This window comes from Bos grunniens, chromosome 22 (assembly GCF_055505025.1).
Source record: "Bos grunniens cultivar Pamir isolate PY7600 chromosome 22, Bosgru_T2T1.0, whole genome shotgun sequence".
Classification (NCBI taxonomy): domain Eukaryota; kingdom Metazoa; phylum Chordata; class Mammalia; order Artiodactyla; family Bovidae; genus Bos; species Bos grunniens.
Genome location: NC_141186.1, coordinates 51,370,998 through 51,397,783, shown reverse-complemented (window position 1 = coordinate 51,397,783; position 26,786 = coordinate 51,370,998). Strand labels below are relative to the sequence as shown.

Sequence of the window (26,786 nt, the reverse complement as noted above, 5' to 3'; positions counted from 1 at the left end):
GCAGTCACATGCACATAATAGTAAACGTCACAAAACTAAGTTGTAAGTCAAGAGCCCGCTGGGATTTTTTAAGCAGTTTTTTTAATTGGTGCTCTTTGTGATATATACTATTTAATTGGTCTTGTTTTTGTTGTTTGGTTGGTTTTGGTTTTTGTGGGGTTTTTTTTGTTGTTGTTGTGCCGTGTAACTTACAGGATCTTAGTTCCCTGACCCAGGGCTCTGGCAGTTAGAGTGCCAAGTCTTGACCACTGGACCATCAGGGAATTCCCTATCATTTTAAAATTTATAATATTATTTTAGATGCATCACATTGATTTCTCTCTTCTTTGAATAAATTCTGATGCTTCCGGGGTTCCCTGTGTAAAACGTGAATTTGTTGGGTGAACTCAGCAGGTACATTATAGGTGTGTCTTTTGTGATACAGTTGTCCATCCGGTTGTCTTTGTTCAACAGGTGTCTCTTGCATGGCTCAGGATTGCCCACTTCGAACACCAGAGGACTTCGTGTTTCCATTGCTGCCCAATGAAGAACTGAGAGATAAATACAGGCGCTACCTCTTCAGGGACTATGTGGAGGTATGCCCAGCTGCTGTTGTGCCTGGTCTTCCTGAGCCTCCTTTCGATCAGATGCTTACCAGTTACTGTGCAGAGGAGGCTGCCAGCAGATGCTTTCAATCTGAAGAAAGAGCTGCACAGCTTTTAAAAAGTTTGAAAACTCTAGAGCACTAGTAAATCCCAAGTCTGTTTCTTCCTCACTCTGTATCCTTTGACCCCTTAGATTCCTTCTCTGAGCCTTGGATTCTTTCCTGTGTAGAATGGTCAGGCACACCCGCTTTGTGAAAGTGAAAGTCGCAGAGTCATGTCTGACTCTTTGCAACTCTGTACAGTCCATGGAATTCTCCAGGCCAGAATACTGGACTGGGTAGCCTTTCCCTTCTCTGGGGGATCTTTCCAACCCAGGGATCAAACTAGGTCTCCAGCATTGCAGGCAGATTCTTTACCAGCTGAACCACAAGGGAAGCCGTACCCCCCCACCTTCCGCAGAGTTACTTAAACAAGCTATTGTATGTGGGGGGGTAAACATAAGTCAGGCATATCTCAGGAGTTGCTGTTCTATTCCCTTCACCTTGTGATTCAGCCCAAATAAGGGGTGTTGCTTCTTGGGCGATTTGGCAATTTGTTTAAGTTCTTAGAGTGGTCAGTTTTGGAGTCCTTCCCCTCTGTTGGGCTACCTGTTCAGGCTTGCTGGCTCCATGCAGCATAATTTTGATCTTTGCCTATTATTCCTAAGCTTATTGGATTGACTGATGGTCTGGGTTGTCTCATGCACAGGCTGCAGGAAAAACAAAAGGCCTTGTTCCGGGTGCTGTTTGCCGCCTTTGGTAGATGCCTGAGGGTTGTTGAGCCCCTCAGAGTCTCATGCACAACTGACTGGGCCGTGTTCCTCTCCAGCCCTAGTCCCTGTGCACTTTCATCTCAGAGACTCGATTCTGTAGTCCATTCTGTCATCTAAGCTTAGGTCATTCCGGTGAGTTGCTCCTTGGTTTAAGCTAAACATTCAAAGGGCATTTTCAGGACCTGCCTAATGTCTGGTCTTCATGACATCCATCATGAATTCCTGTAGCCCCTTGATGGAAGAACAGGAGGCGTTTGAGTACTCAGGGAGGTCTAATTTGGAGGCACCAGCTAGGGGACGTCCTCATTGTTCCCCCCTTGGTGTGTTCACAGAGTCACTACCAGCTCCAGCTATGCCCTGGTGCAGACTGCCCCATGGTTATCCGGGTACAGGAGCCCAGAGCTCGCCGAGTACAGTGCAATCGGTGCAACGAGGTCTTCTGGTAAGAGTGAGTGTGGATGCCGAGCAGCCCTGGCTGGTGCCTTCTCCTCCTCTCGAGCATCACTGCTGTGGCTCTTGTGAGGGCGGGGCTGGGAGAGGCAGGGCCTTTGGGCCAGAAGAGCAGCGCTGTTCCACGTGGGCAGATGTTTGATGATACTCTCTGGAGACAAGAAGGAGACACAGACTCTTAGAGGATGTGCTGGGGTTTATGCTACTAAGACTCAGGGCCCAGAGACTGCATGTCTGTGTGGAGGTAGATCTATCTGCACAGATAATTCACATATTGCCATATATGAAAGCTCCAGCCACCAGCACTTTAATCTTTCTCTCTGTTGGCCATTCTGCTAATTTTATAACACTGCAATTCATAAACGTGGTTTACATCTATCTGGGGTTTACTCTATTCAGTGAACATGATGGAACTAGCTGAAGCATACTGAAGGCTTACCAGCGGAGCCGCTCTCTCCTGACCACTTTCCCTTCATTGTCACAGTGACTGTGTGTGATTGGTACTGCTGTTCCCCTTTCTTATACGTGAGGAAAGCGAGGTGTAGTAATGGCAGAGCCTTCATTTAGGTCCAGAAGAGTCACAGTGGGGCTTCAAGGAAAGTAGGGAGAAAATGGGGTCCGTGTGCATATGTGCCTGCCTTTCAAGGCACGGTCGAGGGAGTCTGTGACTCAGCAAACGTTAAGAAACACCAGTGTGGTTGCTCTCCACCCTTTGTGTCCTACGTTAAGGCTTTCTTTCCCTGGGACATATGGTAGGCTACCTGCCTGAGAGCCTTTAACCAGAAAGTCACATTGGCTTGGACAGAAGGGGAATTAAAAACACAGGAGCCTGGCCTGATGAGTGTCGGGGTTTTTCTTTTCTGATTCTAAGTTTCGGGCATCGTCAGAGGTAACGTGCCCCTCACAGACTGCACAAGTGCCGACAGTGTGCATCCGGTGGGTACCTCAGACTCGGACAAGCCAGGGCTCCCAGGCCTGGATCTCACTCCTGCCTTGGGTTGGAGTTGAGTCCTCTTCTCGGAATACCCTCCCCGAGCCCTTTGAAAAGCTGAGTTCTGAATTTGATATCCTGTTAGGAAGGATTGACATCACCTAAGATATTTAAAACAAATGTCTCATTTGGGTTTATTGAGAGAAGTCCCCCCAGGACTTCAGAATAATCCTGGGTAAGTCAAGGTCTCGGACGCCACGAGAGGTGACATTTTACCTCTTGGAAAAGCTCTAATTCCAGATCTGTTGGCTTGGACAGAAGGAAAAGGAAAAACACAGGATCTGACCTAACGGTTATCTTTTCTGGTTTTAAGTTTCAAGTGTCGTCAGATGTATCACGCCCCCACAGACTGCGCCACAATCCGGAAATGGCTCACGAAGTGTGCAGACGACTCTGAAACAGCCAACTACATTAGTGCCCACACTAAAGACGTAAGGACTGTATCTTACCTGTCCTGGGTCTGCCCTCCCTAGTGCCACCCAGGGCCACGGGGCTCGTGATGGAGGTGGCAGACCCTTGCCCCGGCACGGCAGAGTTTGCAGCAGTTGATTTTAGCATGCACCAGGCGCTTTTCTTTTAATGAAATGCTGAAATGCTTGGAGAAGTTTGACCTCAGGAAAACTCATTCGAGAAAAACTAGGTTTTACTGAATGCCTCCCCAGCATTAACAGCCCTGGGAGGGAGGTGGTTGACAGCCACATCAAATGAGTAGCAAAACTCTAATGCAAGCCCAGGCCTGCCCAGTTCTCATTCTGGAAACATCCCACGGGAAAGCATGGCCCGCAGCCCCTAGAGTGGTGCATGACTCAGCACTCGGGGCCCTCGCCGGTGCCAGTCACACACTGAAGCGAGGCACCCTGCAGTGCAGCTGTGACCATGACATCATGAAGTAAGGTCCTCTTCATGGCCATGAAGCACCCGGTGTCAGACTGGTCCCCACTGCTGTCATCTCCCAGATGGGAGCGAGCTTTAGAGGTGATTTCCGTGCCCTCTTCTGGAAGCCGAAGTTCAGGCAGGCTGAGCGGGTCCCAGTCCAGGGTGGCAGCTCGTAGGCTGCGCTGGTGTTCCTCCCAAGCCGGCCAGTTTTTTACTGACTCAGCTTGAGCTTAATCCAAGCAGCCTCCTGGCAGGGACAGATGGTGGCAGACTTAGCGCGGCTCAGCTTGGAGTGTTTCAGGGCCAAACCTGCTGACCTCATTTCCTTGAATTGCTGTTCCAGCCTCAGCGACCCGCCACATTTAAGTGAGAGGCTCCTCCCCAGAAGGGCTCGCACGATGAGCTGCTGGGCACGGGTGCCAGGAGCTTTGTGTAATTTGTCTTAGAACCGGCCTGATGGTGCGTGAGCCTAACGGCGCCCTTCTGTCTCCTCAGTGTCCCAAGTGCAACATCTGCATTGAGAAGAACGGCGGCTGCAATCACATGGTGAGCAGAGGCCTGTGCGTTTTGCTTGTGTGGCCTGAAGTCTTTGGTCAGCGTGCCCTTAACATGTTCTCTTCTGTTTCCCTCCGACAGCAATGCTCCAAGTGTAAACACGGTGAGTCCCAAGCTTGCTGCACCAGGCCCAGCAGCACAGTCTCTGTTTCTTGTGCACGGGTCTCCACTGCTTTTTTTCCCCCACTGCTTTTATGATACAGTGATCAAACACGGTGGCTTCCGTCACTTACAGTCATGAGGACCAGAGTACAGCAGCTCTAGGTTTGCTGATTTATTATTTCTTGGTCCCTTAAATAATCCCGCTGCCAACTGTGGGATGACTCTTAAACCCTCACGTATCCTCAGTCATCCAAGAAGAAAGTTTTAGTGTGTTCTTTGATTTTTGCCAAGGCAGGTAAGTAGCATGGGGCTTTTCTGTGCTGCCTGACGGACACTGTTTAGAGCAGGCTGCCCATGGTTCTCCTGGAAGCAGTCAAATCCTAGTTTGCCTTTGAGGTTTTATAAAAGTTTTTAGAGAGGGTTTCTGGCCTCCTTCATCTGGCCGGTGTTCCACAGAACCGTTGGTTTTGCTTTTCTTCCTGCCAGCTCAAGTAAAGAAATAAAACTCCTTCAGGTAGAATATGTGTCCAGATAGACTTCTTCCACAGCTGCTGACATGCCACCCAGCTGGCCCTGAGAGTTTCTTTTTGTAAGAGCCTGGCCACTGCTGTCCCTGGGTCCTCCCAGGATCACACTGTAATCAGAGTAGTCAAGGCGAGGTTTTAGACAGGAACGGTGATGCCGAAGTGTAGAATGAAGATAGGCCAAGAGTAGCGGCGTGTTTCCTCGGTGAAATTCCACCCTGTCTTTTCTGTGTGTGTTTGAATGAGAGGGACGTGCACGATCCACCTAGAACAGTGCGTAAGACATGCATACAGTTTAAAGAGAAATGCCCATGTGCACACCCCAGCACCCACCCCAGTCCTGGTACTGAAGAGTCCTCGGTATGTCCTCTCCCCATCCTTTACTGCCCAGGGTTAACTACCATACCTCGCGTTGCTGAATAGTTTTACCATCTGGATGGGCAACCCTAAGCAGTGTAGCAGTATTTAAGACAGTAGCAACCACAACCTAGCTGACTGAGGCGAAAGCCGTATTGCACTCTTCCCTGAAGCCTTCCAGGAGAAGAGAAGTGAGCGACTTCTGGGTCTCTCGCTTTGGCTCTAGCTTCCGCAAGTTTTACACAAACCCCTGTGCAGAAGTCAGTGAGCCAGCTTATGACAGTGAATCATGGGAAACAGTCTTTACTGCTGTCTGGGTCTCTGGCAGAGTCAGAACACACAACCATGATTGGCCCCTGTCCATTAAGGCACAGTAATTGTTCAGATATATGACGCCCATAGGGGATCTCTGTTTTCCCCCCTTGGCTTCCTCAGTGTGGAAACAGAGTCATAATTCTGGGCATAAACTATAGGGTAGCAATGGGTTTGATAAAAATGTGCTTTTTCTCTTTTTTTGTTGTTTTTTGTTTGGTTGGTTGGTTTTTTTTTTCGGTCACACTGGCTTGCAGGATCTTAGCTCCCCAACCAGGGATTGAACCTGGGCCCTGGCAGTAAAAGCACTGAGTCTTGACCACTGGGGAATGCCCATAAAAATGTGCTTTTTAAGGAAGAAAAAAAGGGGGGAAAGGCTTCATCCCCAGTTTCATGTACAGCACCTAGGACGGGTGTTGAGAGTGGGAGGTCGACAGGAGGGCAGAGGTGTTCTCTGAATGGCCCGGTGGGCCTCAGTCGGACACGTCGTTCTGCTGCTCAGGAGGCACTGATGCAGCAGACCAGCGGCCTTTGTATGGTCAGTGTCTGCCTGCGTTGGATTAAAAAGGCACTAAGCGTATGTGTTCTTGAAACGGAGACCATATGTAGGCTGTCGTTCGGATCGGCAAGGACCGGCTGCTGGGACCGTGGGCCGTGACAGGCATGAGACGTGTCCACGCCCTCTGGAAAGAGGCGGCCGGGGAGAGCTCTGGTCAGGAGCCCCCCTCGGAGCCGGCTGTGTCCGCCTCCTGCTCCGCCTGTGCCTGTGGAGGAACGCGGGCTTGTGTCGTGTGTGTCAGTGCTGTGTTCTGTCCCTGTAGACTTCTGCTGGATGTGTCTAGGAGATTGGAAGACCCACGGCAGCGAGTACTATGAGTGCAGCCGGTACAAGGAGAACCCCGACATCGTCAACCAGAGCCAGCAAGCCCAGGCCAGGGAGGCCCTCAAGAAGTACTTGTTCTACTTTGAGAGGGTAGGCGTCCTCTCCTGCACCTGCTTCTCGAGGGTAGGCTTCTTCCACTTGGCCCTGCTGGGCGAAACTCCCAGTGACCGGTGGCCGCAGCGGCGCGTGCACACCGGAGTCAGGGCGTGGAGCGCCGGCCCGGCCCGAGTGCTGCCTCCAGGTGCGGCTCTCGGCTCCCCAGGCACAGCCAACAGGGAAGGACCTGCCAACCTTGTGTGACGCTGAATTGTGAAGGATAAGGAAGGACCATCAGGTGGTCTTTATCCATCCACGGCCACATTTGTTGTTTGTCTTTAATTGAGGTATAACGGGCTTACAATGTTCTGTAACTTTCAGACGTACAATGTAGTGATTCAGAATTTTTAAGGGTTGTACTCCATTTATCGGCATTATAAAATACTGGTTACATTCCCTGTGCTGTTCAGGATATCCTTGTAGCTTATTTATTTCACACACAGTAGTTTGTATCTCTTAGTCCCCAGCCCCCATCTTGCCATGCCCCTCAATCCAGTGCCATGTTAGTAGTCAGATTCAGAGGGCAGGTTTTCCCAGAAGCCCAGAGAGCATGGGACCTTTGGTTTCTAAGCACAAGAGATCTGGGAGTATCTGGCTTTGCTTTGTCCTCGGGGCTAGAGTCCTGTTGCTCTAAGCGGATAGAGTGATCTGGCAGGCAGATAGCGGCTCTAGACAGGGTTGGTAGTGTGGACTAAGGAAGCCCCCCTTGTGCGCTCCTGAGGACACACAGCCCCCCTCAGCTAGACGAGGCTGTGACCATTCTGAACGGCTTTTGAATCCCTGCACCTTCCTGGACGCCTGCAGCTTTCTCCTCTGACCCCACAGTGGGAAAACCACAACAAGAGCTTGCAGCTGGAGGCACAGACATACCAGCGGATTCACGAGAAGATCCAGGAGAGGGTCATGAATAACCTGGGGACCTGGATCGACTGGCAGTACCTCCAGAACGCAGCCAAGCTCTTGGCCAAGGTTTGTCCCCCCTCAGTCTTCCCATCCCTGGTTCTCTGTGAGGCCCAGACCTCTGAGGGTGGGAGGCACTGTCGGGGGCAGGGCTCACCCTCTGTGAAGTCCCGCATGTGCCTGCTCATGGGCCCACAGCTTCCTGGGCTGTGCCCACTGAGGACCCTGCCCTCCCCGGACATCCAGGGGAGTCAGTATTCTGGTGCCTCTGCCTGTGGGGACAGAACCACAGGGGAAACGAGAGCCCTTCTCTTCTTTTGTCCCATCCATGCATCACTCAGAGGAAAATAAGAGATTGTCTTTGGACAAGTATTGAGATAGATGTGTGGACTCTGAGGTCCGACTCAAGAGGGAAGAGCCGTTGAGGCAGCTGCTGGTAATAAATCCCAGTGTGGAGAGGAACCATGGGTGTTCTGTGACCATTTCTGATTCAGTTTTTGCCATGTTGTCCCCCAGTTCATCTTTTATTTGCCTTGGCCTCATCTCTTTCAGGCCCATGCCCGTAGAGCCAGGCTGATTTGCATGGTGGGGTAAGACCTGTATCAGCACGTGAGGTCCATGGAGTTAGGAGTCACAGACACAGATCCCTTGTGTTCTGTTGCAGTGTCGATACACCCTGCAGTACACGTATCCATACGCCTACTACATGGAGTCCGGGCCCAGGAAGAAGCTGGTAAGGGAAGCCGTCCTTCTGCTCTGCCCTCTTAGCTTCAGAGGGGCCTTCTCTGCCCGCACCTTGCAGGCAAGCAGGGACCGGACCCCTGGTGGCAGGGAGGACAAAATCAAAACAAAACTGGCCACTGGAAAATTTTGTTCTTCGGGCCCCGACTAGGCATTTCCGAAGTAGATCTCAGGTGCTACTGTTTTGTGTAATAGGAAAGCAGGTGTACTGAAGCCATTAACAGCTGTATTTTTTAGGGTGGCTGGCTGAAAATATCTGTGACCACTTGGGAACCAGTGCTTATGTTTGGGAGGATACCCAGCATGCGTGTTCCTAAATACTGTGGAGCTCATTTGCATCTTTGTGTACTTTTCATCTTAGATAGGGATTTTTTCCTCTCCAATTAATAAGGTGATTCACACTGATTGTTCAAATGTTGAAAAAATTAGGAAAACATTTACATCATCCATCATCCCCCCAGAAAGAAATGAGCACTGTTAGAATTTTCCAGCCTTTGAAAATTAGTACTGTTTCTATAATCATGGTTATATATATGACATTTTTTGTTACAACAGTTTTTGCAGCTGTCATTATTCACCAGGCTGGAAAATGCCATTTTTAATAGTTGCATAGATGTCCCATTATATGGTCATACCATCATTTGGGGTGTTTATTCTTTCTGTTTTTCACTATCACAAATAAGACATTGGGAAACCTCTTTGTGCAAGAGGCATATACTTACTAAGTGAAATGATTTGAAAATTTTGAAGACTCTTGATTTTCAGAAAGGCTGAAAAAACGAAGTATTCAGGGAGCACAGTGTCAGTGAATGTCCACTTTGACTTGTTTTTGCAGCGGCCATTTCCCCGTATGTTGGGAGCATTCTCCTCCGTGGCTTCGGTCTTCCCCTTTCTTTGGGGGTGCAGGGCAAGCACAGCCTGGCCACCTGGCTGCCCTCCGTGGGCAGCCATTGGATCGGCCTCTGGTTCTGGGTACAGGAAGTAGCACTGCCCTCTGAGGACAGCATCCAGCTGTCTGGAGCTCCTGCGAGCCTGAGGTGCTGCCTCTGCCCCTCCCGTCTGCAGGCCCTGCCCTGGCTACCGTCCCCTCTCCTTTTGACCCTCCTGCTCTACCCATACAGTTTGAATACCAGCAGGCTCAGCTGGAGGCTGAGATCGAAAACCTGTCGTGGAAAGTGGAGCGGGCGGACAGCTATGACAGAGGGGTGAGTGACTGCTGTCCTCTAGGACCCTCTGGCAGGCAAGGGAGAGCTGCTGTGGTGGTCGGTCCATGGCGGCTGGCCTGGGGGCTGGAGGCTGCCACTGAGAAGGGTGGGGAGGGCCGTGCTTTTGACGCCTCGGAGCCCGTGGCAGGGGGCGGCTTCAGCTGGCCCGTCCTCACGGGGCTGGGCCATGCAAGCCCGTGTCTTGCTTCCCTGGTGCAGGACTTAGAGAACCAGATGCACATAGCAGAGCAGCGGAGGAGAACGCTGCTGAAGGACTTCCATGACACCTAGACTGGGACTCAGGCGTGCCGGCGTGAGGACGATGTGGCTGCGAGGTCTCTCGGCTGCCGTGCTGGATGCTGCAGGCTCCCTGCCTCTCACGACCCCAGGCAACAGCCAGGACCCCACTCCTGAGAGACACTGGCCACACACCTCTTAGTCGATTTCTGGTTGTTTTTTTTTTTTTCCCCTCCTCTTTTTGCTTTTTGTTTCCACCAGGGTAGAGGCCCCGTTGAATTGGCCTCTTCTCAGGACCGTCAGTTCCCCCTGGATAGTTGCTGGGAGGGAAGGAAAGTTTTTCTGAATGACTATTAATAGTATTAGATCATTACAACTTATGTAATTTTCAAAGGTTGTACAATTATACAAAAAAAAAAAAAAAAACCGGGGGGCAAACAAACCATAGAATGACACAGAACCCTTTTTAAAAATAAACTGGCATTGGAGTGTTTTACCCTCTAGCTATTTTACTTAGAACGCAACATATGCTGTCCGCCCCCCTTGCCTCAGGATGTCTGCTGCACAAGGGCCCCGGTGGTACTTGCTTTCCAGATTCACACGCCTTTGGCCACAGCTGGAGCCCCAAGGCAACAGCATGGGTGGCAGATGGTGGAACATGGGGTTGGCCTGTGTAACACCGTGGTGTGCAGAGAATCACGCCCGGCCTCCTGCCTGGTCCTTGTAGACCCTTCTGTGATCAGGGTACTGCCTCACGTTGGCAGTTAGGAGACAATACAGAACAGAATCTTGCCCCCGGTATCATCATGTCCAATGGCACTGCGTGTCTGTGGACTCATTTATCTTGAAAGTGAGCTTTACCTGGGCCTGGCCACTTAGGCCAGAGCCCACAGCAGAGCGCATAGGTGAGCTGTGGTCGGTGAGCTGTGGTCCTCCAGCCCAGGGGTTGGAGAGTTCAGCAGAGTTTTCTTTTGTTTCCTGAAGAGAGAGATCCACTTTCAAAGGGAATCATTCCCCCAAAGCCTTGTTTTACCTCGGCCCCTTCTTTTGTGCCAGTGTTCCCGTGGAGGGACCCCAACCAGGTTGACACACAGCTATACCTGATGCTGGCCTGCTGCGCTCTCCTCTGGTGAATGTCGAGGTCAGAGTTCAGCAGAGCCGTCCTAGGGCAATGGTCTGCCTGGCTCAGGGGCTGTGTCTGCACAAACTGTTTTCATGTTAACCGGGAGTGTGTGTCTCCATGACCTGCTCTGGGGGTGGGGTGTGCTCCCCCTCGCCTGGTTTCCAGTGTTGGAGGGCAGCACCTCTGGGGTCTGGACTCTGAGGCTGGTGGGGGGCTTCCTAATTTGTTGTCCCCGCTCCTGTACCTGGAGGCTGGCCAGGGAAAAGGCCAGTCTTTTCACAGTGCAAAGGAACAAGCGGTTTGCATGGTATCCTACTTGTCCTAAACCTGGTCCTGTGGGCCTTTCAGAAGTTAAATCTGTGATTCCTGGGGTTCCTGCGGCTCTTATTCAGGGCCTCCTTGACCTCCTGGAAGAGTTGCTTGGAAATCTGTGAATAAATATTGTGTTGGGAATTATTTGATATTCCAACATTTTCACCTCAGTCAGTAATTCCCCCAGGTACCGTGTTAGTTGCAAACTGAATCGCTCTTGGAAGACAGAGGACAGTTGTAACTCTTGTGGTCATGGGGTCCATGGTTGGCTGCAGGCCCCCTTTCTCCCCAGTCATGTTTTGCCTCTTCCTGTCATCGCCTGCAAGGAAGGGACCGTGGGGTGGAATGAGAGGACAAGTTAGTATAACAGACGAACCCAGAATTGGACAGCGCTGAGCCAAACGACGGAGGAGGGTGTCTACCTAGAGGTGGGGTATGCCTGCTCTGTTGGCACATGGAAGGTCCTAGCGTCTGGAATGTTCACCTCTCCGTTGAGTCCTCTGGTCACCGCCGTGGCAGCAGCAGGACCTGAGTTGCAGCTCTGCACCTTCAGCCCCACCCTGCGCACTGTCTGCACTGTGTGACTGCCACACAGTGCACTTGCAGCCAGCTGTGACCCCCAGCCTCAGGAGCTGCGAGAGGGTCTGTGCCCAGACCGCAGCCTACAGCCTTTGACCTGTGGAGAACTTCCTTCCATGCCCCAAGTGGCTGTCTCTATCATCAGGAGCATGGAAAAGTTCAGGCAGAATGCTTCTGCCCTGCAAAGGAAGGCACAGTGTTTTCACAAATTTACCATATATCTTTGTTTTCTTCAAAGAAAAAGTTGAGGCAATGTCATCTGCTCAAAGTTGAGTGGTTTACTCAAAATAAAGTTTCTGATTATAAAAGTGTGTGTGGCATCTAGAACTTATTTTGTTGGACAGTAGTTTCTCTAGTATCCTAAGGAGATTGGTAAGATAGTCCCTAAGGGTGACTTGACTGAGTGACTGGATGAAGCCATGTATGGCACACTGATGAAATCTGCCATTGTGTATAGAATCTTCAAGAGAAGGTGGGCCTGCCCCACTGAGAAGACCAGAAACGGTACATGTTACTTTTCTGACAGGAAGTTGGAGGGGCAGGGGAGCCTAAACAGGGTAAGGAGAAACCACCTGTGGGGACCGTGTGAATGATGCTGCTCTTGTCTGCATATCTCCGGGGTGGGGGGGCGGGGGTGGTGTGGAGCAGAGCACGGGAGAAAAAAAAGACCAAGCTTTGTATGTCCTCTCACCTCCATATTTGGGCATAAGCTGAGTTTAACTTGCTTCCAAGACGTTTAAGACTCATTTATGGAAAAGTCCCTTTCTCCCTTTCCGAATGTGGCAGCGGTGAGGCAAGGAGTGTTCCCTGCGCACCTGCTGCGTTCCTGCAGGTTACTGTTACCGGTGCCAAGGCTTCCTCCAGGATGCCCTCTGTGGCCGCTCCAGACCGGGTCCCCTAGTCTATGGGACCCCGCACATCAGGCAGTTCCTAAAACCTGACTGCTGCAGACCTCCCTGGGAGGTTCACACCTACTGCAGAGTAGACCTTCAAGGCGCTCTTGACCTCCTGCACTGGCGAGCGTCTGTGTCGCCATGGGTCCCACACCATCACTTGCGCAGTAATCGGCCTCCAAGGCACCCCAACCCGCCGCAGTACTGAGTCATATTTTGGCACAGCCTCCTTGTTGCCACCCCACTCCGGGAGCGAGAAAATGCAGACCATCCTTTTCCCGGAAGAGGCAAGTGCGTCTTAAAAAGGAGAACACTACCCCTGGGGTTGCCAGTACCTGTGTATCTGCGTTTGTGGGGGCGCGGCTTCTGCCCTGGTGAGTGTGCATCTCTGCCTGTCAACAACCCATCTCAGGAAAGAGACACTGTAGTGTGGGTCGGGGTCCAGGGCCGGGAGATCTCGAGTGCGGCGCGGGCGCGGTGTCCCCCGGCACCCTCTCCGGGTGACGGCGGCGCGCGCCGGCTCCGCGGCCGTTGTCCTGGCGACGGCGAGGCGCGTACGACTCGCGGCCCCTCCCCTGGGTGCGCGCGCAGCCTGGGCGCCATGGCGGCGGCGGCAGGCCCGCGGCCTGAAGCGCCGAGTCCGCAGTGGCCGCCACGGCATCACGACTCGGCCGAGGCTGCGGCGAGGCTGAGCGACTGCGAGGACGCACCGGTCCGGCCGCTGTGCAAGCCCCGCGGCATCTGCTCGCGCGCCTACTTCCTGGTGCTGATGGTGTTCGTGCACCTGTACCTGGGCAACGTGCTGGCGCTGCTGCTCTTCGTGCACTACAGCAACGGCGACGAGAGCAGCGACCCCGGGCCCCAGCGCCGCGCCCAGGGCCCCGGGCCCGCGCCCACCTTGGCTCCCCTCACCCGGCTGGAGGGCATCAAGGTGAGGCCCTGCACCACCAAGTCCGAAGCGGCTGGCGCTCTTGCCGGGGGCGGCTCCGTGCGCTGCCCCCGGTCTGCCGCGCGCACCCCCTCACTCGCCCGCCGCCGCTCCCCGGACCCGGGCGCCCTTCCCTCCTCCCTAGCTGCCCGCTGTGCCGCTTTCCCTTAGGTGGGGCATGAGCGCAAGATCCAGCTGGTCGCCGACAGGGATCACTTCATCCGAACCCTCAGCCTCAAGCCGCTGCTCTTCGGTAAGTTCGCCGGGCGCCCCCCGGGAAGGGCTGTGGGCTGCGATTCGGTGGCTGCCTTCAGGCTCCTTTGACCACGTGACTTCTGTTTTGACTGTTTTGAAAATGGCTGCTTCAAAGTAGCCCTGTCTTTTCTACCCAGAGGTTGCCCCCAAGTGAGGTACCCGCCCCCACCTCTAAAATAGGGTGAGGAGTGACCTTTCTACGCTCCCTTCTGTGACTTCTATTTTCTGCCGCTAATCCTTCCATCACAGGGCTGGGCCATGTGACCTAGAAGCTAGTGCCTATAAACCTTTTATTGAAACTGTCTTTGGACCCTCTCTGAGGTGGTTAATGGGAGAAGGGTTGCAGATACTGATAACCAGGTCCTAGCTGACATGAGGGGAAATTCCACTCCCAAAATGGGCCCTCTGGTCTGATAAGAAGCAGGCTGTCCAAATGTGGATAAGCTGGTGCCCCCAAAACCAGCCTGTGCTTTCTGCGCTCTGGGATTCTTCTTAGGATGGCGTTTTTGTTCAGCCATGACAGTAGGCAGAGCCTTCCAGGGTGACCTCACTGGGAACCCGCACCATAGCTCACATTTTCTGAGCTCTTATGTGCTAGACTTCATGTGATCGTTTGGCTTAATTCTCACAACACCCCTGTGAGGTGGGTGGAGATCCCACTGTCAGGCTGGTGGGGGTGAAAGCGAGGCACAGCGAGCCCCGCTTGCTTGCAGGCTCACACAGCCAGATCAGGGCGAAGCTGGGATTCAAATGAGGCAGGCTACCCCTGGTGTCTGCACTGTCGAGCCAGCGTGCTAGTTGTGAAGACTCTGAAGTCCTTCAGAGTCTAGTAGTATCAACAAGATGGGGATCCCTGGACCTATGACCTTGCCCAGGATAGGTTTTCCCAGCCCCCATCCTGGGTACCCAGCCTCAGTGACACACTTACCTGCAGACCTGAGGTGTTCCTGGCTCCTGGGGAATGGAGTGGGAAAGGGGCTGTCTGGAGGGGACTGGGGACCAAAGCAGAGCATCTGAGCACCGCTGTTACCCCTGGGACAGAGGGCACTGGTTGGGGATTATCCCAGACCTGTGAGAATGATTTCACACGCTGTTTGAGGGGAAGTAGGTTAGGATGTGAGTCCTATGGTGGGAGGGGCTCTCAAAGATTGTTATTGTACAGCGCTGAAGTCTGTGCAAAGCACTAGTCGAGCTGCTGGGAACACAACATTGGACAGAACAGGAAAACAAAAAGAACACCCGAAGCTGACATTCCAACGAGGAGACAGACTAAACAAACACACCCGGTGTGTGTCAGATGGGATAAGTGGTCACAGACAAGTAGGGCAGAATTTCAGCTGGGGTTGAAACCCTGAGTGTGGTGGCCAGGGTGGGCCTTCCTGAGAAAGATATTTGAGCAAAGACCTGCAGGAGCTGTGAGGTGAAGTTGTCAAGGAACAAGTGATCCAGGCAAAGGCAACAACTCTCCCCATTACTGCTACCCTGCCGTGAGACAGACACGATGAGGTGGGTGTGCTTTCTTCTCTCATCCGCCTTTATTGGACCCGTATATGCTTAATTCAGACGTATGTTAGGTTAAGTGAACCATGAGACATAACCCCTAACCCCCTAACAAAGTTGCGTCCAAGTCCTACAAAGCCGAGAGTGAGAAGCCCAGACCTGAAGTCACCAAGAGTACACGATAGGAAGCAGAAGAGATTTGACCAAAGGTAAACTGATTCTGGTTAAGCCATCAAATGATGCTGCAGACACATTACAAAGGGCACGATTGGGAGAATCGGGCAGTTGCAGCAAGACCTTCCTGCTTCTGGTCCTTGTGTCCTCCGAACCTCCTACCCTACCTCTCAGTCTTGGTGAAAGATGCCCCACATTTTACCCAGAAAGTCTGGGGGCTTTCTGCTTGGTGAAACGAGGCGAGACAAATCAAGAAGAGATCTGTGGTCCGTGATTGTAAGAAGTCCAGTTGCGAGACAGGCCAGCCACAGGGGAGAGGGTGTCCAAGGAGAGGCAGTACCTGAACACAGTGTTGAATGAACCCAAAGAAGGAAGCCTCACCCCAAGAAGGCACAGTGTCCGTTTTCTGGGCCTGTCTGTCTGTCCACTTGCTGTCGCCCTAAAGAGGCAGGCAGGGCCCAAGGAGAATGGGCCTGCTGTCACCATCAGGGACCCAAGACGCTTGGGCTCAAGGGGTAGGTGTTCAGGGTGTAAACGGGACTGGGTTTTATCCCAGGGTGCCTCCACCTCTGTGGAACATTTCCTGTTTCCCACCTCTGTTCTTGGAGACATTTGGTAAATGGGACCTGGGCCACAGAAGGCCCATTCTGAGTTCCTGGCAGATGCCTGCTTGACTGTGGTAGGCATTTCCCAAGGGTTCAGACCGTTGTCCTGTTGGGAGGCATTCCCGTTCCAAGTCACCATCAACCTCTCTGCTTTCTCTCACGTGGCTTACTTCTCCCTCCGCCTCACACTCATTCTGTATTTAAACAGCAGATCGGATCTGCTCCCTTCCCTAAAATCCTCCACGAGGCCCTCACCTCTCATCTCCCTCACTCTCTGTCGATTCTCAGACTCTGAGCTCGCTGCTGCCTTGGCGCCCTTGTATGCACTGTTCCCGCCACCGGAAGGCTCAGGCTTGGTTCTCATGGAGGGTGCCTTCACCCCCATCAGGCCTCTGCTCAGGCCTGCCCTCCTCAGGGATCTCTCTCCACGTCAGACTGGCCTTAAGAGGTTTCCAGTCTCTCTGTTGCATCAGGCTGCTTGGTCTACTGTATTTATTTGGCAATTGTGTCTGCCCCTAAAGGTGAGCTACACGTGTGGGGGTCCTGATTGTATTTGCTGTGTGTCCAGTGGCCAGAGTCTACGGCCGACAGTTACTGGTCAGCTGGAGGGCTTCACTGGCTGCCCTCAGTCTCTCTGCACAGGAGGGGCCTCCTGATTCCGCCCCCTCTTCGAGAGCAGCAGGGGGCACTCCCAGTGGGCCAGCCAGAGTTTTATTCCACTTTCTTAACCATCTAAGGTAAACGAGTCATTGACAGCCTCCCACAAAGCACTGCGTTTTAAAACCATGGCCTCTTTATTGTAGGGTTTCCAGACATATCCTTTTTTCAGCTTAAAAAAACAATTCAGCAGCTACCTAAGACCACTGTGTTCTCTTGACAAGACACTGGACGTGCAGAATTAGAGAAGGGATTTTAGTGTATGTGTATGAGTTCAGGTTAGTGAGGAGCTTAGCAGTTTTCTGCATGGACCCCGCCTCTGCTGTTCCACAGGCCTGTTGCTTGGCAGAACTGTGGACTCGGTAAAGGTCAGGAAGATATAACCGAGTCTATCTGGGGCTTGACAAGCAGCATCGTGCCTGGGTGAGCATCACCCAGGGCTTCGCGCCTGCCCTCAGGCTCAGCGTGGGGTGCTGGTGGCAGTAGCAGGCGTCCGCCAGGCTGGCATCACAGGGCTGGGGGGTGCAGGACGCTAGTTGTACCTGCCCGGCACACGCAGCTGCCTGCCTTTTACCCGGCAGAGCACTGCTGGTTCAGGAAGGGGCACCTCGTTCTGACCACAGAAGCGGACTTCTGCCCTGCTCTTGCTGGTCTGGGCAAGCTTGGAGTGTCTCTGGACCCTGGTGTGCACATATCCCCGGAGGGCAGCAGCAGGAGGGGTCTGTGTGTCCAGGGGAGCACATGGTGTGCGGGGCCCCTGCACGGGCTCCAGCTGTCACGTCCCAGGCCCTCCCCACCTGGGTCGCCTCTGTTCTGGGCACTGACCATGCTACCACCAGCACACGGCCAGCCGTAGATTGCGGCGGTCCCCGCTCCAAGCACAGGCCATGGTGACTGGCCGACAGTGACCCTGCACCTCCCCACTCAGCACAAAGGTCCCAGCGTGCCTTGCGTGCAGGAGGCCGTGCACACGTGGCATCCGGATGCCGCCAGCATCGCAGACCAGGCGCCAGCTCCCCAGGGTGGGTTGGGCAGCAGGCCTACCCTCAGCACCTCTAGCTGAGAGTCTGAGGGTCTTGGGGACCACCCATTGCGCTGGGAGAGGCTGACCTTCACAGCTGGAGGGATCAGAGGGGCCATGCGATGAGCCTGGCATCTCTGAGTACCCCCTCCTCCCCTCCACCTGGTGAACTGCCCCCTCCTGTCTGATGATCTGCTCTTGGGATCAGGGTTCTGGCGAACGCCTGTCCTCCTGGATGTGGTTGTGTTTGTAATGCCCCGTACTTAGGAAGAGAGAACCAACTTCTTTGTTCTAAGCAGGCACAACATTTGGGCATGCCCTGTCTCTTTTGTCTTAGTGCCCAGCCGGGCTCTGTAATGAACGCACCTGAAAGGGGTTGGAAGGGGTGCTGGACGCCAGGGTTCACCAAAATCGCTGGTGCAGAGTCTGTCTAGGACCTCCTTAGATCAGCTGGTGTCCTGCAACCCGCAGTCCCTGCAGCTGGCGCGTGATACTGGGGGGAGGGGTTGAGTGAGGCTCCCCTGGGCCCCGGGTGGAGGAGGGGAGCCCTCAGCAGAGGTTCCTCCCACTGCCCTCCCTTCTTCCCACCAGAGAGCCGTTTACCTGGCCCTGGGGAGTTGTGATCTGAAAGGGTGGATTGCGGCCCCTGGGGCCGAGCGAGGGTGACAGGAGCCAAGAGAAGCAGTGCAGAGACTCCGGTGGGCGGCGCGGGTGGGAGCTGTTGGAGATGACAGGCGCAGAGGCTGTGGCTGGTGGGGAAGCGTCTGCAGGGCAGCACGGCTGACCGGGGGGGGCTGTGGCAGGCCTTCATGGGCTTGCAGCTGGCTGCGGCATGGGTACATGAACCTGCGGGGCAGAGGCAGTGGGTACTCAGGACCCGGTTCCTGGATTCCAGGCTGAGGCCTCTGGGTGCTCCTGGCTAGAGGCCCAGCCAGACACTCCATGGTTGCTGAGCAACGACACCCTAGTTACCTAGCAACAGCCCTACAGCTGGCCTTGCTCCTTGCTTGCTGAAGTCTTAGCCCTCAGCCCCTATCTCCCCTCCCAGCCTCACCCCTCCCCTCACCCAGGCTGCTTTCCACCTTTCCAGCGCACCCCCACCTCCAGCTCCAGTGGATGCCAAGTGCCTGGGAGAGGGGTGCGGGGGGTGGGGGACCAGCACTCTGGGCCTTCACTCCTCACCTTGGAGGGAGAAAGCAGGGCCCTCCCTCTCGACCTGAAAGGCCTGCCGGACCCTGCAGTTTCTGGCCAGGACTAGGGTTGGCAAAGAGCAGAGGGGCCCCATCCTCAGGTTCTGAAAGAGCCCATTCTTGCTGCTGAGGCTGCACCCTGAGGCTCTAGGCAGGGCCCTGCTCTACAGAGAAGAAACTGAGGAGGCTGCTGTTCCCAGGATAGATGAGGCTGGGGAAGGGGAGTCAGTCGTGCAATCTCAGGACTCTGGCAGAGAAAAAGCCACCACATGAGCCGTGGTTCCATCTCTTGGCAGGATCCTGTGGGCAGAGTTTGCACACCTCCCTGGAGAGGGTGGTCAGTCCCACAGCCTAAAGCAGCCTGCTCACTGGCCTGGCCTCAACATTCAAGAGCCCTTGTTGATTTGCAGGTCCAGACCAAGGGTGCTCACCAAGGATAGTCCCCTGCCCATATCTCCTCTGTCCCCTGGGCCTCTGCTCCTTCTCTGCTGGCAACACCCTGACCAAAGAGTCCTTCCTCTCCCTGTCTGCCCCTGGCACTGGTAGGCACACGGCAGTGAGTAGTGAAGAGCTACCAGAACTGGCCCCCGCTGGGGAGATGCCCCCCACCCTTACCTGGAAGCCCCTGCCCCACCTGTCAAGGCAAAACAGGGCAAAGATGAGGCAGGAAGAGGCACATGTCAGGGTGGCACCCCCCCTGGCCAGCAGGGGCAACCAGCTGACTGACTGCTGGACAGCCTCGGCCGCCATGTCATGGTCCAGCAAGCTGGGTGCCCGCATCTCTGTGTAGGCAGTGCCTTGGCACAGCACCATGGCTTGAGGAATGGGCATGTGCTCTGCAGGGCCCCAGGGAGCCCCTGCCCCGCCATCACCACACAGCATCACCAGTGCCACCGGCAGCCACAGCCCTCGCTCTGTCACCCGGTTTCTCTGCCTTGGTCTCGGTGGACTGAGGTTGGGAACTTCATAGTGCTATACCCACCCCCCAGGAGCCAGTGTTTGCCCAGCTCCCATGAGCTTAGACCCTCCTGGTTAGGTTGCACGTGCCGGCCTGAACAGTTTGATTTGATCAGCACATGGCAGGGGACTGTAGAGAGAGTGGCATCTCCTTTGGGCCTGTGAACTACTGGCACCTAATAAACTGAAGAAACCTGGGCTTGTGTTTTCTTTCTCTGGTTTACTTTTCTTGTTCATTTATGTTTTAAAGCCATTGGGAGGTGACTCTGTGGATTAGCAGTTCGGTCTAACCACTGTCCCGCAGCGCTACCCCCTCTCCCAGTGCGTGGCTCACAGCCTTTCCGGGTTCGCCAGGTTGAGGGGATCAAGCCGGCCAAGGGCGAGGGCTTGTATCCTGTCCTCGGTGTCGTTGGATCTGGGTCCCTTCTCCATGGAAGCAGAATCCGGCTGTGAGCCTGGATTTTGCAGGACAGCAGCCTGTGTCACCCTGGCCAAGTCGCCAATGTCTCTGTGCTTGGGGCTTCTCCGGGGAAGGAAGGGTGAATTCGTGGGGCCTGGTTTTCTAGGACGAGGATACAGATTACAGAGTTGATGACGTGCTTAGGACAGGACACAGAGTCTGTGCTCCCTGAGTGTGATCTGCCGTGATTACTATTAAAAACAGCTCCAATCCTGGCTGAGTGGCTGTTTTCCATCCCCTTGGCAACAACTGGAACTTCATGCTGAGAGAAAAGCCAGAGGAGCAGCAGGAGTTCTCGGGGGTCACAGCGGTGGCCCAGCTCTTTCTCCGGTTAGTTCCTGGGTGGGCCTCTTGTTAACCCGTCCAAGGAAGGCGTCCCTCCCAGGAACAAGAGAATGAAGCGAGGCCCAGGCTCCAGCCTCTGGAAGTGCTGGGATACGGGCTTGCCAGGTGTGAGGTTTGCGATCCAGGCACCACTGAGCTGTTTGAGCCGCTGGGGTGGGGGCATCCAGACACTGGAGCCAGGGCCCCGGCCTGAGTGGCCTTTACTCGGGCTTACAGGCATGGAAGGAGGCGTTCAGTATACGTTTGTTCCCAAAGCAGAGAACACCGGGGCATCTTCTCAGAGCACGTGCCAAAACCCGAGTGACTCCCACTGACCTCCCAGCCGCCTTGTGCAGGAGGGTGGGGTGCGGTGGGGGTGGCATGGCCAAGAGCGCCCGGCGTACTGGAGAGCAACAGTGGCAGCGCACCCCTGCCAGCACCCTCTCCCCGCTTAAGGCCTGGAGGGCGGCCCTCCGGCCTCAGGTCCACCCTGGAGCCTTTGGCCCCTCCCCAAGGTGGATTGGCCCACCCCCGGCGTAGCTCTGGCTCCCCTCCCAGGACTCCCCTGGAACACGCGTGTTCTCAGCGTCCAAGAGAGAGGCCCCGTGTGCCAACGCTGGCCAGCCTTTGCAGGACAACTTGACCTTGGACTCCGAGTCCAGAGCACATGTAAAGGGGTGTGTGAGGTCCTCCTGGCTGGGTGACCAGAAGGGGACGGGACCTAGCCCGGGCACCCTGCAGACCGGAAGGCCCTTGGCCTCACCCCCTCCTCTCCTGGCAGAGATCCCCGGCTTCCTGAGCGACGAGGAGTGTCGGCTTGTCATCCACCTGGCGCAGATGAAGGGGCTGCAGCGCAGCCAGATCCTGCCCACCGAGGAGTACGAGGAAGCGATGGGCACAATGCAGATCAGCCCGCTGGACCTCTTCCAGCTGCTGGATCAGAACCATGATGGCCGCCTGCAGCTGCGTGAGGTGGGGGGCCTGGAGGAGCCCCCCGCCCCAGGGTGGGAGCGCCCCCGACTTGTCTTTCTAGTGGCCGGGTCACACGTGCTGCTCTGCCCCAACCACAGGAGCCTGATGCCACCTAACCTTGGGCATGAGCAGGGCCAGGATCCTCCTTCCTTCCCAGAGGGCCCCCTGCTGCCCTGGGAACTCCAGAGGACAAAAGGGGCATCTACTGGGGCCGATGGCACTTATGGCCACAGTGCCTGGGGTGCCATGCTGTCTGCGCTCTGGTTTCCTTGCCACCATTGCTGAGAGCCCCACAGGATTCACTGTCCGTGAGGCGGCAGCAACAAGGAAGCCAGACGTCTGCATGCCTCTCTACATGCCCCTCACACCCAGGCTTCTGAGAGAGGTCTCGGTGGGGTGTGGGCTCCCTTGCCAATACAGGGCATCTCACAGGGTCCGATCTTCCTAAGGGGCCCCGTGGACAGTCATCTCCTGACCATGCCTCTTCCCTCTTCGTACCAGGCCCTGGCCTCACTCACCTCACCTGGGGTGTGTGGGTGGGACGCCGGCCTGGCCTCCCCTTTGCCTCCAATAAGCCAACATTCCTCCGGGTGGAGCCACAGCTCCCCCAGGGCTGAGGATGCTCGTGGCCCTCCGGTGTCTGGACTGGGAGCCTGGGCCCTGGCCTTCGTCCTCACCCACGTCCTGTCACCTGAACCCTCCGCCCTCCAGAAAGAACAGGGCAGCTGTGTGTGCCCTGGCGACTCTCCATCACCGGAGCCAGCCCCCTGAGGCATCATCTTGTGCTGTGTAGGTCCTGGCCCAGAACCGCCTGGGGAATGGACGGTGGATGACTCCAGAGAACATTCAGGAGATGTACTCTGCCATCAAGGCTGACCCTGACGGGGATGGTGAGCTCATATCTTGTCACTGTTGTGTCCCAGAGCCTCCTCCTGCCCCCAGCCAGGTGGCCCCTAGGCCCAGCTGCTAGAGTAGCCGGAGGTGAGGAGGTGAGGGGCCAGCAGTGCCCTTACCCCAGAAAGAGGCAGGAGCTAGACCCGCCCGCTCCCCCTTGGTGGCAGTCCAGAGGGCACCCTCTTGGCCTCGTCGGGCAGCATGTGGGGTACAGGAGGTATGGCTGCTGGCTGGCAGAGCAGTGGAGCGGGAGTGAAGGAACAATGAGGTCAGCTTGGCATCCACTTATCCAGCCAGGCACATGGTCCCCGCCAGCTGACTGGTCTAACCAGGGCCCCCCTTGCCTGCCTCTTGCCTGCCTGGAGTCCTCTAACTGCCGGGGGTGGGTGTGGGCAGGAGAGCTGTCCTGGAAGCACCCTCCCCTTTGGTAATAACCCCCAGGAAGTATCTCAGGCGTAGTCATTTCCCTCACGCCCAAGTTCTGCACCAGTTGAGGAAGCAGGACTTGGAAGGATGACCTTCCAACTGGCGAGCCCCGAGTGAAGAATCTGGCCTGGACCCGTGCCTGGAGAGGCACTAGGCTGCTCCCGCTCCCGCTGTGACACACTCACAGTCCTCGAGTGCCCCCACCCTCAGAGAAGCCCCAGCCAAAGCACGGGAGTGTGTCATTGGGATCAACCTTGTAGCAAAGACACCAGGCCACTCTTCCGGAACCCCTAGAGGGTAGAGCCCAGCTTTGTGGCTTGAGCAGGAACAGGGGAGAGTGTTCTCTTTGGGGAGAGCAGCCTGATTGCCTCTGCTGAGGGAGACTGTCTAGCAGGCAGGACTGGCCTGGGGTGTTCCACCCAGGATGAGACCTGAGGTCATGAGAGAACTCCTGGGGACCGGTTCCAGCTTACATCCTCCAGTGTGGAAGGCCCAGGACAAAACCCAGCACTGAACACTCTCTTTCTTCACCCTCTACAGGACCGGAGGGTGGCCACCACGCTCTACAGAGCCAGGCTGGAGGGCCAAGGGCAGTCCTTGGCCTAGGGTCTTGGCCATATGGCCTAAGCTTCCTATGGAGAGCCCGCTCTGGCCAATCTGACGGGGTTGGGCTTCATCCTTTTGGGGGCCAAATCAGGGCTTAAACTGAGGACACGAACTTCTCTGGGTCTTCCTGTAGGGCCTGATGTGACAGAAGCCAACTTCATCTGACCCGAGTCCAGGTTGGGGGACAGGTGCACATGGCCCCCCAGTGCCTGAGGCCAGGGGTAGGTAGGAAGGTGCAGCCTCCCCACTCTGCCCTCCCCACACGGGCGTGGTGGGCATTGATGGTGGGGGGGGATGCCCTGTGCAGGAGTGCTGAGCCTGCAGGAGTTCTCCAACATGGACCTTCGCGACTTCCACAAGTACATGAGGAGCCACACGGCGGAGTCCAGCCAGCTGGTGAGGAACAGCCACCACACGTGGCTCTACCAGGGCGAAGGCGCCCACCACGTCATGCGCGCCATCCGCCAGAGGTGAGCGCCCGAGCCTGGGCTCCCTGCTGCAGGGAGGAGACCATGCAGGCCCCCACAGAGGTCCTTGGCTGGGACCAAGAGAACAGCGCTCAGGACTGGAACTCACTGGAGACAGGCAATTAACAAAGGCTAATTAGCCCTAATGGTGGGCAAACGATATACACGTGCGATTAGTACTAGATTGAATATTTGTTTTCTGCTAACTAGAGAAATGATCTCTTAACTCTGTCCACAGGACCCCCTGCCCCTGAGTAGCCAGGGGTTTTAGATAAACAGCATCTTCCTGGAGGGAGTGTCTCCCTCCCCGCTCCTAGGCTTAATGGAAATCTAATTTTTCCCAGCCAGTGGATGTCTCTGGTTCATCAGGAGTCACCCCTTCCTGCTCTTATAGGGCCAGTCCAGGGTGGCTTAAGGAGCTCCCAGGGGAAATAGGGGCAGCGCTCGTGGCGGGCTCTCGACTCACCTGGCCAGCTCCTTCAGGGTGTCACCCCTGGCACGGGGCCGCCCAGCTGAATGCCTGCTGCCCACCAGGGTGCTGCGCCTCACCCGCCTGTCACCCGAGATCGTGGAGCTCAGCGAGCCGCTTCAGGTCGTGCGGTATGGTGAGGGAGGCCACTACCATGCCCATGTGGACAGCGGGCCCGTGTACCCAGAGACCATCTGCTCCCACACCAAGCTGGTAGCCAATGAATCTGTACCCTTCGAGACCTCCTGCCGGCAAGTACTCCCACCTGGGGGTGGCTCCCAGACCCGGCACCCCCCTGACACCAGCACAGCCCTGCCCTGTGGGTGTTCCCCTTGGTATGGGGCCAGGAGAATGCTGGGCATCCTGCTTGAGAATTCCCCCCACCACATGTCTCCCCCAAGGCTGTTTATCAAGGGGCCCAAAAGGGGTGGTCGTCTGGTCTCAGCGGCCAGACCAAGGTACCCACAGACACTGCAACTTACCCCCAGATCCCTCAGGAAGGGGCAAGGCTGGACCCGATTCTTTCCGCCCCACTCCCCAGGTTGTTAATCCTGCGTGCACTGCTGGAGACGTCAGCTTCTCCTCTTGAAGCTGTGTCCCCCACTTCCCCTGCCAAGGCATGGTGGAAGGTCCTCCCTCTTCATGCCCTGGCTCAGCCCCTTCTAGTCGCAGCCAGCCGTCTGCATGATTCTGCTGCTTCTGCTAGCTCAACTTTCCCAGCAGGCCCTTAGGCACGGTCACGTAGTTTAGCTAAATGCATGCACCTGTGATCTTGGCCACACCACAAAAACTGTGACACAAAAAGAAACTGGGTCCATGTATGGGCTAGGGACATTTGGTACAGACCTCCCCTGTTGTCAGTGATCCCAGCCTGCCCCTCCGGCCCCTGGGAACCTGGGCAGCTTATCCTGCCCACAGGTAAGCCCCTGGGAGCATCCACAGCTGGGGACTTGCTCAACGGCCCCCCTGCCTTACAGCTACATGACAGTGCTGTTTTATTTGAACAACGTCACCGGTGGGGGCGAGACTGTCTTCCCTGTAGCAGACAACAGAACCTATGATGAAATGGTAAGGGCCAACTGGGCTGTTCCTCTGGTGGGATGGCAGGGCCTTGGGCAAACAAAAATAGTACGTACGCTGCCAGACCTGGGATGAGGCCTCAACTATCCCCTGGGCACATCCAACTGGTTTCCCTTGAGCCACCTTTGGCTGCCTGGCCTTGGGCTCCTGGCCCTACAGTTCAGGTGGTTTGAAAACCCCACCACTCTGCCGCCCACAGAGTCTGATTCAAGATGATGTTGACCTCCGTGACACTCGGAGGCACTGTGACAAGGGTAACCTGCGTGTCAAGCCCCGCCAGGGCACAGCTGTCTTCTGGTACAACTACCTGCCTGACGGGCAAGGTGAGGACCTTGGCCAGGCCAGGGATACCTGGAGGGAGCTGCCTTCCTTTACCCAGCCCTGATTGCTACCCTGGTGAGCTGGTTCTGGCCATCCCCCACCCCTTCATATGTTTTCTGGGTTTTTTTTGCCCCTACTGCCTCCCAAAGACCATCCTCAGTGACTTCAGCAGGCTGCACCCGTGCAGCCTCCTGGGTTATCTGGAACCTGTGATTCTTTGATGCCCCAGCCTTTCAGCTCACTGGGGCTGAGGACACATGCCCCTTAGTAGCCCAGACTGGGAAGGGCTGTGGACAGGCCCTGCAGCAACAAAGCTGATTTCAAAGGGCAGTGGTGTTGAAAAGGCATTCGTTGGAGAGAGATGCTGAGCCGCCAAGGAGGCCCTGGGGCCAGATGTTTGCCACAGAAGGTGTGCACAGCTGGGCCTGCCCTAGCCACGCACTTGGGCAATAGGAGGCCAAGCTCAGGCCAGCCAGCCCAGCCTAGATTCCCTCTGGTCCCCTCACACCATCCCCCTCTCCTAGGTTGGGTGGGCGACGTGGACGACTACTCGCTGCACGGGGGCTGCCTGGTCACGCGCGGCACTAAGTGGATCGCCAACAACTGGATCAACGTGGACCCCAGCCGGGCGCGGCAGGCGCTGTTCCAGCAGGAGATGGCGCGCCTGGCCCGCGAAGGTGGCGCCGACTCGCAGCCGGAGTGGGCCTTGGACCGGGCCTACCGCGACACGCGCGTGGAACTCTGAGGGGTGACCATCCCAGTCTCCAGCCGCAGGTCACCCTAAGTCGGGGGCCCTGTCGTCCCCCTGTCCAGCTGCAGGCTGAAGGCCTGGCCAATGTCTAGCCCTACCCCGGCCTCCTGCCGCGATTAGGGCACAGTCCCTACATCCATGTTATTTATTGTGTACAGACCCGTGCTTCCCGGACAAATAAAACTACGCGGCAATGGA

The 26,786-nt window shown here is 55.6% G+C and overlaps 2 protein-coding genes and 1 long non-coding RNA gene across 10 annotated transcripts in view; 2 read left to right on the top strand and 1 right to left on the bottom strand.

Annotated features, from left to right (window-relative positions):
• Window positions 1-11,946, top strand: part of ARIH2 (ariadne RBR E3 ubiquitin protein ligase 2) — a 39,483-nt gene extending 27,537 nt beyond the window's left edge. For 3 of the 7 annotated variants that reach the window (XM_086368074.1, XM_086368076.1, XM_086368078.1), the window contains 10 exons: window positions 454-575; window positions 1,728-1,837; window positions 3,150-3,267; window positions 4,208-4,258; window positions 4,349-4,370; window positions 6,384-6,535; window positions 7,367-7,510; window positions 8,106-8,174; window positions 9,304-9,387; window positions 9,607-11,946. In XM_086368074.1, the coding sequence (XP_086224200.1) occupies window positions 454-575; window positions 1,728-1,837; window positions 3,150-3,267; window positions 4,208-4,258; window positions 4,349-4,370; window positions 6,384-6,535; window positions 7,367-7,510; window positions 8,106-8,174; window positions 9,304-9,387; window positions 9,607-9,678 (944 nt within the window). In that variant the 3' untranslated portion in view covers window positions 9,679-11,946. Of the gene's footprint in view, window positions 1-453; window positions 576-1,727; window positions 1,838-3,149; window positions 3,268-4,055; window positions 4,259-4,348; window positions 4,371-6,383; window positions 6,536-7,366; window positions 7,511-8,105; window positions 8,175-9,247; window positions 9,388-9,606 lie in introns of all 7 variants that reach the window. The other 4 variants (XM_086368075.1, XM_086368077.1, XR_015151683.1 and 1 more) reach the window with 3 other exon arrangements.
• LOC147348535 (uncharacterized) lies at window positions 63-9,309 on the bottom strand. Its single transcript, XR_015151697.1, has 3 exons — window positions 8,905-9,309; window positions 3,286-5,158; window positions 63-1,996 (listed from the first exon to the last, which is right to left on the bottom strand). It is a non-coding gene; the product is annotated as an uncharacterized LOC147348535 (long non-coding RNA).
• Window positions 11,947-13,116: 1,170 nt separating the features above from the next.
• On the top strand, window positions 13,117-26,786 carry P4HTM (prolyl 4-hydroxylase, transmembrane). 2 transcript variants are annotated; one of them, XM_086368072.1, is made up of 9 exons: window positions 13,117-13,462; window positions 13,631-13,712; window positions 21,384-21,574; window positions 22,368-22,464; window positions 23,808-23,970; window positions 24,502-24,687; window positions 25,414-25,504; window positions 25,716-25,839; window positions 26,362-26,786. In XM_086368072.1, exons 1-9 carry the CDS (start codon window positions 13,133-13,135, stop codon window positions 26,580-26,582), a joined length of 1,485 nt encoding a protein of 494 aa, XP_086224198.1. In that variant the 5' UTR covers window positions 13,117-13,132; the 3' UTR covers window positions 26,583-26,786. The 2 variants fall into 2 exon arrangements, with proteins under 2 accessions (XP_086224198.1, XP_086224199.1); XM_086368073.1 differs by lacking the exons at window positions 13,117-13,462; window positions 13,631-13,712; window positions 21,384-21,574; window positions 22,368-22,464 and adding an exon at window positions 23,639-23,721.

Excerpts from the sequence above, each read along its gene's own strand:
- P4HTM (XM_086368072.1), top strand. The coding sequence starts at position 13,133 with ATGGCGGCGGCGGCAGGCCCGCGGCCTGAAGCGCCGAGTCCGCAGTGG. Across the intron at positions 22,465-23,807 it reads GGCTGACCCTGACGGGGATG|GAGTGCTGAGCCTGCAGGAG; the intron begins GTGAGCTCATAT and ends TGCCCTGTGCAG. Across the intron at positions 25,505-25,715 it reads ACAGAACCTATGATGAAATG|AGTCTGATTCAAGATGATGT; the intron begins GTAAGGGCCAAC and ends TGCCGCCCACAG.